The sequence below is a fragment of the Neomonachus schauinslandi genome, chromosome 6 (genome assembly GCF_002201575.2).
Source record: "Neomonachus schauinslandi chromosome 6, ASM220157v2, whole genome shotgun sequence".
In the NCBI taxonomy this organism is placed as follows: domain Eukaryota; kingdom Metazoa; phylum Chordata; class Mammalia; order Carnivora; family Phocidae; genus Neomonachus; species Neomonachus schauinslandi.
In genome coordinates this window covers 54,689,472-54,699,705 of record NC_058408.1, presented here as the reverse complement: position 1 = coordinate 54,699,705, position 10,234 = coordinate 54,689,472, and the positions used below count along the sequence as shown (strand labels likewise).

Here is a 10,234-nt window from a genome sequence, read left to right as displayed (position 1 = left end):
GGGAAGCAGTACGGGACAGGGCCCAGCTGTGCGACGTGGGGAGAGAGCCGGCACCTCTCTGGGCCTCCATGTCCTGAGCTTTTACCCTGGGGGGGTCAGGGTAACTGCCCTTGATTTTGAAGAAATCTGTCTTTTGACCGGTGGGCCGGGGGAGTGTGGGGTGGGACTGGGGCTGTAGGGAGGCCCCACTGAGAACGGGACAGCGGACATGCTGTGCTGGACCCACGTCTGCCCCCTGAAGTCCGTTTACTGGTGCTTGTATTTTAGATTCATAGTTGCCGTGAACCCAAATTCCTTGAGTCCTCTGAGTGCAAGCCTATGGCTCAGAAGAGCCCCACGGTCAATGGCAATAACCTGCCCTACGGAGACCTGGCCTCCGAGGTGACCAGGCGCAGAGTCACCATGGCCACCAGGTACTTGAGAGCTCTCTGGCCCACTTAGGGCGCGGGGTGGGGGGATGGAGCGGCTGATCCCCACCAGATGCCTGAAACTGCAGGAAACACTGGTCTGCATAAACATGCTCACACGTGTTCGTCTGTTGCTTCAAGGCAGATTTTATGGGTGAAAAACCTCTTTGTCACCCATCTTGGGAAATAGATTCATGTGGTCTTCCAACAGACAATGAGAAGGGTGCTGGGATGAATTTCAGATCAGTGGCTCTTCATCGGGGGGTGGGGATCGCTTTGGTCATTGGACAGAAGTGGTGATGCACCCTCCCGGTATAAAAATGCATGACTTTGCAAAGTTTGGGGACAGCCTGGACTCTCATTCCCAACTAGGCTGTAAGCTCCCTGCAGGCAGGGATTTCCCTCCCCCTCAACCCTGCAGCCCTGGAGCCCAGTACGGGGGCTCTTTGGAAGAGATGCCCGTAGCCGGTCTGGTACTGAGGAGAAGCTTTGCAGCCGCTCTGAACCCCCACTGCCTGACACCCTCTCTTGATGGTAGGGTTAGTGGATAAAATATAGGGGGCCTGGTGCAATTTGAATTTTAAATAACAATAAAAACGTTTTTTGGCCTAAGGATGTCTGCGCAATATTTGCGATATGCTTAGAGTAAAAAATCAGTTGTTTATCTGAAATTCAAATTTCACCGGGCACCTTGTGTTTTGATTTGCTAACTCTGACGAGCCCATGATGGCCCCTGTGGAGTGCCCCGTCCTCTCTCTGGTCTAGATCCCCAGATCTAGTCGGGTGCCCAAGACCTCTGCTATATAAAGGTGCAGAAAGAAAAGATTAGGACTCCCAATTTCTATGAAAACCGAGCTCTACTGAAATTGATGTCCAGTTAGCTGCAGCTCACTTGCTGTGTGTCAGGTGGTCAGGGGTCAAGTCCGAGGCTTTCCTGTGGGGGGATGGGAGCTACAAGCTGGAGGAAGCGAGGGGGGGGGGCTTCTTCACTCCACTCACAGCAAATGCCAATATGTTGTAATTTACTTCTTGCGTTGGTTAAGTGGATTTAAAAGTTATGTTATCTAGTCTCAATGAATGGAACCCTCAAAAGAGACAGGAAGCCTAACGAAATTTCTGCCAAGAAACCTGGCTTGAAATCATTCTAATAATGCCAAGTGTGAGTAAGCAACAAAAATTGGCAGAGCTGACACTTTTCGTTTGAGTTCTTTGTCAGGTACAGTATGAACGTAAGAATAATGACTTTATTAAAACTGATATGTAGTTGGCCAAAAAATAAAAATTGACTTGAAATATGGACCTCCATCCAGTATTACTCACAATGCTTCTTGACCTTAGAGTTTGGGGGAATGTACGACATTGGCGAATTGATAACATACCTTAGGCACAATGTCTTATCTAGATACGGGATGTTGCAAACTTTCACGGACAGGAGTACATGGCAGATTTGACACCCCTGGTTGATCTCGTGAGAGTGGGCCTTGTCTCTGGGGGGTCATGGTCACTCTGCAGCAGCATCTGCTGAAGAAGGAAGAGATTCCACAACTCTGAAGCCTCCCCTAACCCCCCTCCCCAGCACCTCCTATCCTTTCAGCAAAATTAGGGGTCAGCTCTGACTGGGAGATGCAGTGGTGAACTCGTGGTCAGGAGATCGGAGCCTGGATTCCTTTTACTAGCCACGTGACCAGGGGAAATCCCCTTCTATCTCCTCCTCAGCTGAGAAGCTTATCATCAGGTGTGGCTGTGAATCTGCAGGTCTGAAGTTTCTAGCTCCACGTTCCTGACTCTTTAAGCGCTTGACAGGCCAGTCCTCTCCTCTTGAAGATGGGGTTAGCCCAGTCCTGAGGAGGATGGGAACACCCTGGCAGACCCCAGAGAAGGGTAGGATAGCCTGCAGCCTTGTGGGGGCGCAGGGGTAAGTTAGGCAGAAAGGAGAGGCAAAGTGAACTTAAGGCTGAACTGGCCAGGGGTGCCTGCATGGCTCTGTCGGTTGAACGACTGACTCCTAGTTTCGGCTCAGGTCATGATCTCCGGGTCATGAGGTCAAGCCCCGCATTGGGCTCTGTGCTCAGTGGGGAGTCTGCTTCGGATTCTCCCTCTCTTCGTCCTCTGCCCTTCCAAACCCCAAATAAGTAAATAAAATATTAAAAAAAAAAAAAAAAAAGGCTGACCAAAGAATAGCTGAAATGCAAACGAAACCTTGAGAGAGAGAGAGAGCCTGCGCTCAGCTGAAATTACAGGGTGCAGACTGGTAGGGCTGGACCCACGGGGCCAGGGGAGGAGACAGCTGAGCTCTGAGAAGAGCTGACAATTGAAGCATGAACAGAGTCCGTCTCCATTTTGCCAGCTGATAGCTCTGTAAGCCTGGGTGGAGGAGTCAGGAAGGATGTCCTTCAACGTGTTGAGTGGTTCTCTTTAGGTGCTGGGATCTGAGGGTTTCTTTTTTCTTTTTTTTTTTTTTAAAGAATTCTATGTGTATTTAAAAAGCATTCACTGTGCCTTTCCTCCCAGAGAAGAGAGATTTACCAAGAAAACTGATGAAGCCAGGGAGATACCCTCCACTCTGGATTTGGAGCAAGTCCCTGCTAGCGTGGCCGGCCCTGCAGAACCCCCTGCACCTCCTCCTTCACCCGTGGAGGACTACAGAGTCTAAGGGGGCTTTTACAGCACTCCGGCGAAGTTGGGGGTGTCTTTGAAGACTGTCTTGGAACATCTTTGTTCTTTCTTTCCTATTTTTCTTCTCTCATGATCACTGCTGAGTGGTGTTTATGCCTCGCTAATGCACTTAGAGCAGTCTTTGGTTTTTCAAGTCAAGTCTCTGAAATACGTCCACATTTGATCTTTAATTTGTGTCATTCTATAGAACATAGGCAATTGTATTTGAATTAAAAAAAAGATGAGGCTTCAATGTTTGTTATTAAATCTGGATGAGTCAAAAGTGCAGGAATCTGTGACTTTAAAGATCTGAGCTCCAGAGAACCATGAGATATTTGGGTTTTCAGAACTCAGCCTGGGACACTACAGTTTTACGGGTTTGTGCACTAGTTTAACTGAGCTGCATCCTATCTGCTGGTGCCAGGCTGATTGTGGTTCACATGCATGGACAGTATTTCCAAGGTGTGCTTCTAGGAGATTTAAATGAATTTCAAACTCTGTAGCAGAAGAAACCCAACCTGAAAGGCAGCCAAGTGCAGAGTGAGAGAGAAGTCTATTGCTCAGATCCCATGTGCAAGACTCTGCACCCATCCCAAAGCACTTCTAAGGATTTCTGAGGCTCTTCTGAGCAGTTTGAAAGCATCAAAAATGTGATCATTAGGCTCAGGTCATGATCTCAGGGTCCTGGGATCGAGCCCTGCATCAGGCTCACTGCTCAGCAGGGAGTCTGCTTCTCCTGCTCTCCCTGCTTGTGAGCTCTCTCTGTCAAATAAAATAAAATCTTTAAAAATAAAATTCTTTAAAAAAAATGTGATCATTCAAATCCACATATGGGAAATATCCTGAATGCTAGCTTTTATTTCATCCACTTCATAAGGTCCTTATGGGTGTCCTCTCTCCAAACCTGCCCTCAAAAATGTACTCTGGTCCCCCTATCTGACTGTGCCTTTGATCAGGTCAGCTTCATGCAGCAGCACGGGGCAGGGGTGAGGGGAACATGCGTGGAGTGCCTGTCTTCGTCAGCTGGGTGCTCCATATACTCATGACCACCTCCTCCATCCAATGATGAAACAAACCTACACTGCTCAGTAAGAGCCACTAGCCACATGTGGCTACTTACATTTAAATTCAGTAAAATTAAATAAACTTCAGTTCCTCAGTTGCAGTGGCCACATTTCAAATAGGAGCTTATTGGGCTAGTGGCCACCGTAACGGATGTTGCAGACAGAGAACATGACTAACATTATAGAAAGTTCTATGAGACAATGCTGGAACAGAGAGGTTAAGTGACTTGTCTAAGGTCAAACAGCCAGTTAAGAATAGAATCCAGGAGGGCAAAAGTGAGAAAGACTAACCCTTGTGGTATTTTATTTCCAGTTCTTTTTTTTTTTTTAAGATTTTAAGTAATCTCTACACCTCCCAATATGGGGCTTGAACTCACATGATCCTGGGGTCCTGGGATCAAGTCCCGCATCAGGCTCCTTGCTCAGCAGGGAGTCTGCTTCTCCCTCTGCCACTCCCCCTGCTTGTGCTCTTTCTCTCTCCAATAAATAAAATCTTTAAGAAAAAAAATAAGTTCACCCAGCAAGTCTTAAATACTAGCCGACCAAGCCTGTCCTTACTGAATACTGAAAGGACTCTACGTTATCCAAATAGAACGTTGTGTGTGTGTATCCGATGAGTCTGCTAATGTGCCAGCTTTATTAAATCACGTGACACAAAGGAACACCCTGAACGATCCGACCTCCAGCTTGTAAATCAGCAATTCAGATCAGAGGCTCTTGTAGAAAAACGTGTCACTGCTTTTGGGAATCATCGTCCGAATCAGTGATTTCTCTTGCGTGTGCCCGAGCTGTGGCTGGGGAATCTGCTCCAGTGTCCTGCGGCAGCGCGCCCGTGAAACCCCTGCTGACCGCTCAGGGCCCGCCACGGAAGAGGGGGGCTGGTGAGACGGTAAGAACGGTCACGAGGGGTGGGGGCTGGGGAAGCTCATCCACAAGAGGTGACCGCGGGTTGCCTGGGAGCTCGACCTGGTGCAGTCAGAGGCTCCTCCCTTCCCTTCCTTGTGCTTGGAACGTGGCTCGTGCTTGCCTTTCCGGCTCCCAAAGGCTGCTCCCGGGCGTAGCCTTGACACCGGGAGGTGGTATTGAAAACACCTGCACGCTGGGTGATGGACACTGGGGAGGGTATGTGCTATGGGAGCGTGTGAATTGTGTAAGACTGATGAATCACAGACCTGTACCTCTGAAACAAATAATACATTATATGTTAAAAAAAAAAAAAAAAGGAGGGGAAGAATGAAGGGGAAGAAATCGGAGGGGGAGATGAACCATGAGAGACTATGGACTCTGAAAAACAAACTGAGGGTTCTAGAGGGGAGGAAAGTGCGGGGATGGGTTAGCCTGGTGATGGGTATTAGAGAGGGCACGTTCTGCATGGAGCACTGGGTGTTATACGCAAACAATGAATCGTGGAACACTACATCAAAAACTAATGATGTAATGTATGGTGATTAACATAATAAAATAAAATTTAAAAAAAAAAAAAAACACCTGCATGGCAGACGCGCCTGAGCCTGGTGAAGGCCTCTCTATAAACTTTTGTGATGTGGCAAGTAGTACAAGGATCCACTCATCCTGCTGCCACCCAAGACAAGCCTGCGTGTGAGTCCCTGTGCTTGCAAATCTGCCACCTACCAGCCTGGAGTGCGCAGCCTTCCTCCTTTTTTCCCTGCCTTCTGCATGAGTGGGCTGGCTTCAGATTTCGCCTGGGAAGCTCCCTAGGTGGTTTCGAACCAACAAATACATTCCGTGGGTCAGGAATTGATGGTTTTGTTCAGTGTTAAGACCCTAGAGCAGTGCTTGGCTCACACAGTAGATAGTCAATATATATATTTTTTTAGTCCATATTTTTTTCTAGCAATTTATTCTTTTTAAGATTTTATTTATTTATCTGTCAGAGAGAGAGAGAGAGCATAAGCAGGGGGAGTGGCAGACAGAGGGAGAAGCAGGCTCCCCACTAAGCAAGGAGCCCCATGCGGGACTCGGTCCCAGGACTCCGGAATCATGACCTGAGCCGAAGGCAGATGCTTAACGACTGGGCCACCCAGCGCCCTCAGTGGTGCATTTCAACAGGTCTTGACCACAGATCCCAGTGGAGATCAGGTACTTCCCCATCACCCAGCAGTACCAAGTAACTCATCCATCCCAGCGGGATATCCCATTTCAGTAGGTAACTCCTTTCCCGGACGTGATGGGGCTTGGTGTTCTCAGCACACAGTGCAGTCACACCTGGTGAGAGTCGGGGTACTGGCCGTCTCCCATGACTTCCGTACCTTTACAGCGGCGGGTGCCTCCCCGGCTAGCATCTGGGCAACAGGCCCTATGGTTGATCATTCAAGTGTGTGCAAGACTGGGACAGAACTTTAGTCCTCCCCACCATTGTTACTAACTTGATCTGCCCCTTTAATATTCCATGTTTTCTTTCTGCCAGCCCTGCTGCTTGTGCGTTATAGGGGAGACGGAACCTCTGTTCAACGTCACGTTCTATTGCCCAGTCTAGCATGTCGTGATTTTTGAAACGTGGCCCCTGATGGCTGTCTCACTGATGAGGGCGTCTATCCACAGTCGTTTTTCTTCCCCCCTAATGCTTGCAGCTTGGTTTGCATGGCGACAGGGGCAAGCTGGTGCAAGGCCACACGCAGGGTCCACAAACCCAGACATATTAAGAGCCCTTGCTCAGAAGGATGGCCCAACAGGACCAACTTGCCAATCTCTCGTGGGCTGGGAACTCTGGTGGATGGCCCCAGACTCCTTTGGTGGTTACCTTGGGCATCGTCAAGAACACACAGACATGCGGTCACTGCATTGACTATGTCACTGTACTTCAAGGGCAAGCCAGCATTCTTGCCAATCCACCCTCTACCTTGGGCACTGCGGTGCCACTTGTTCTGTGCACCCAACCCGCCATATCTACTGAAGAGCCAGTAGTTAGGGCTCTTACCAAGCTAGGGCATCAGCTTCCGAGCTGCCTGGGGGGTCAGCGCCTCATGAGCCTGGACATGGAAGACAGTGAGGACTGCCTCAAGCTCTTGCAGATGCCCCCAGATGCCAGATGTGTTGCTGCATATCCTGACCCCACAAAGCCTTACTCATGATCATCCATCCCTTGGCTTCCCACTGTCGGGGTCATCAGTGCAAAGGGTTAGTGGCCAGGGCTCATGAGGGATCACTAGCCAGGCCGCAGGCTCTGAGCTCAGCCCTCGGGCTGCTGTGTGAGAGGCTCTACCCGGAGGAGCGCTGTGTGCACCTGCTAGAAGCTGGTGCTCTACTCGGGTATGCTGGCTTCTGGCCCCTTTCGTAGCTGAGACCCATATCCCAGGGGTGCTCTCTCCTTGGGTGTTCTTTCTGCCACAGTGCCCAGCCCATACCTTCTGGAGTCCCAGACACATCTAACTCAGCGGCAGCCCTGCTTGGGAGACGCCCAGAGCTTTGATCTGCTTCAATCATAGTTTTGCTTTCTCAAAGGCGGCTTGTTGCTCTGACCCCTGCCCACATGTGCCCTTTCTTGAGTGTAAGGGTCAGAGGCTCTGTGCCAGGTGGGGAATAAAAACCCTCCAGACTCCAAAATCCCTACAAAGATGTGCACCTCTTTCACATTCTTAGCGATCGGATAAGCGTGTACCTCGTGGATCACAGCATGTGGGACAACCCGAGTCTTATCTGACCAGACGACTCCCGAAACCTTATGGCTGGGCCTTGGATTTTCTGTGGGTTCACTGCCCATCCCCTTCCCCACAGATGCTCCAGCAGGCTCAGTTGTTAGAGCATGTGACTCTTGATCTTGGGGTCATGAGTTTGAGCCCCATGTTAGGTGTAGAGAATACCAAAATAACAACAACAACAGAAAACAGATGTCCCAGCAAAGCCTGCAGAGTGTCCCCCCAGCAGAGGCCAAACTTCACAGGTCAGCATTACATCATCAATGTAATGGGTCTACTTTACTTTGGGGAAGGACAACAGGGACAGTCTCAGGCTGTGCAGGTGGGCTTGGGAGAGCCTGTGAAAGGCTTATTTTCTCCCTCCCACATGAGGCAAATGGATCTTAGTTATCAGAAACCCGTCAAAGTACTTTTTATTGAATTTCCTTGAGGACGAAGCACTTCAACAGGAATAGTACCCACCCGCCCAAAGCATCAGAGTAAAATAGTAACTGTCTGCAAATGCCAAAAGACTTTAAAAATGGCCATGGTTAAAGATCCAATGAGAGTTCAGTATCATGTAGTAGACAAGGAAAAAAATCAGTATCATGTAGTCGATAAGGAAATTTGGTCATTTGTGTGACGTACATTTTCAAATAATACTGATATCATTCTACCAGGACATATCGGATTTTAGAAATTTCATACAACTATAGCTTAGAGAGAGTTTAGCATCACTTCTTATTTGACAGTTTTTCCCATGAAATTTTATGTATACAAAAAGTTACATAGTTTTAAAAAAACATAGCTCTTGTAATAGAGAAGACTCTGTTTCTTAAGTAATCAAAGACCTGATAAAGACAAGACAGAATCTGTGTTTTCTAGGCAGATGACATTAAAGGTAAAGAAAAACCTTACAATTTCTTATTACAAAAAAAACCAATAATCTAAGAAAACTTCTTCCTCTTAATAGAAAAACAAATTCTATTTTTTCACCAGTGTTTGTTGGATATTAAAACTTTCCGTTTAAAAAAAAAAAAAGTGCATAAATCCATTGCAGTCTTAGCTTGATGACACATAAAATTCCTTTCTGAATATTCCTTTCCCACAAACCTTCCATAACTTTCTGTATCCATTCAGCTTTTGTTCCAAAACTCCAACCAGGAGTCAGGTACCCACTCACACGGCTCTTCACTGACACTTGTGATCTGTGGAGCTCACGGGCTAGATCTGGGGCAAGGGAGTCTGCATTCTATTAAGCCTCTACTCCCTCCTTTTTTTTTTCCTCCAGTCTCTGGGCCATGTTTTGGTTATTTCCTGGGGGCTGTGCATTTCAAAGACATGACAAGATTTACAACCACAAGGGTCAGAGAAAGAATGCAAGTTTTCTCCTAGGACCTTGGGGGGAATGGCTGTTTAAAATTTTCCTTTGTTTTAGGGGTCAGACAGCATGGGGCATTTTGTCCGTTTCCTCTTCATTCTCATCACTTTCCCAGAGATCCCACCTCCTCATGTCCTAACCAGGCTTTGTCTCAAGTGCCCAGCTGTTAGCTTTGCAGAGCGATCTGCTAAGGCCTCTAACTTATTCTCCTGCTCCCCGATCTGTCTGTGAGCCCCAAAGCCAGCAGAGCGGGGGACACTCCCACGCTCTTCTCTAACCTCAGCTCTTCCAACTTCCTAACTCAAGCTCAGCCTCTAGTTGGGCATCAGTCACCCTCCGAACTACCCACAGGAGAGGCCAGCCCACCGAGCCACCCGTTTGTTTCTGGGCTTTGCTGCAGTGAGCGATGCGCGCTTTCTCAAATAAGCCCCTTATAGCAGCCGCGTTTTGGGGGGTGTCCCCGTACTCACATCGCAGTCCACAAGCATAGACAAACCAGGCCCCGCAACCACCCCCCGCTACACACACACACACATACAGAGGCCGGTGGCAACCCGGGATCTCCCCTGCAGATGCTTCATTCCCAGGGCCCCGTGTCCTCTGTCTCCGGGCTGGCTCGCCACGTGTTGGCTTATGAATCCCTTGGGAGCTTCCTGGGTGTGATCTGAAATGGGCCCCTGCACTCAGAAGGCAGGGAGAGACTGAAGGAGGAAACAGCCACTCCCCATTGGTAGGTCCCAGGTTTAATAAGCAAGGGAACTTCCATACAAGCCTTGTCTTGGGCGGCAGCAAGATGAGTGAATCTCCGCACCCACCCGCCACATCCTAAAAGTTGATAAGGAGCCCTTAACTGGGTTCAGTCACGTGAACGGTGCAGGTGAGGTACATTTTAAAATAATACTGATATCATTATACCAGGACATATCGGATTTTAGAAATTTCATACAACTATAGCTTAGAGAGAGTTTAGCATCACTTCTTATTTGACAGTTTTTCCCCATGAAATTTTATGTATACAAAAGTTACATAGTTGTTAAAAAACATAGCTCTTGTAATAGAGAAGACTCTCTCAGCCTCTAGGGGCAGGAAAGA

The 10,234-nt window shown here is 48.4% G+C and overlaps 1 protein-coding gene across 1 annotated transcript; it reads left to right on the top strand.

Annotated features, from left to right (window-relative positions):
- Positions 1–318: 318 nt before the first annotated feature.
- On the top strand, positions 319–3,060 carry MYOCOS (myocilin opposite strand). Its single transcript, XM_044916192.1, has 2 exons — positions 319–413; positions 2,919–3,060. The coding sequence occupies exons 1-2, from the start codon at positions 319–321 to the stop codon at positions 3,058–3,060; spliced, it is 237 nt and encodes a 78-aa protein (XP_044772127.1).
- Positions 3,061–10,234: the final 7,174 nt, after the last annotated feature.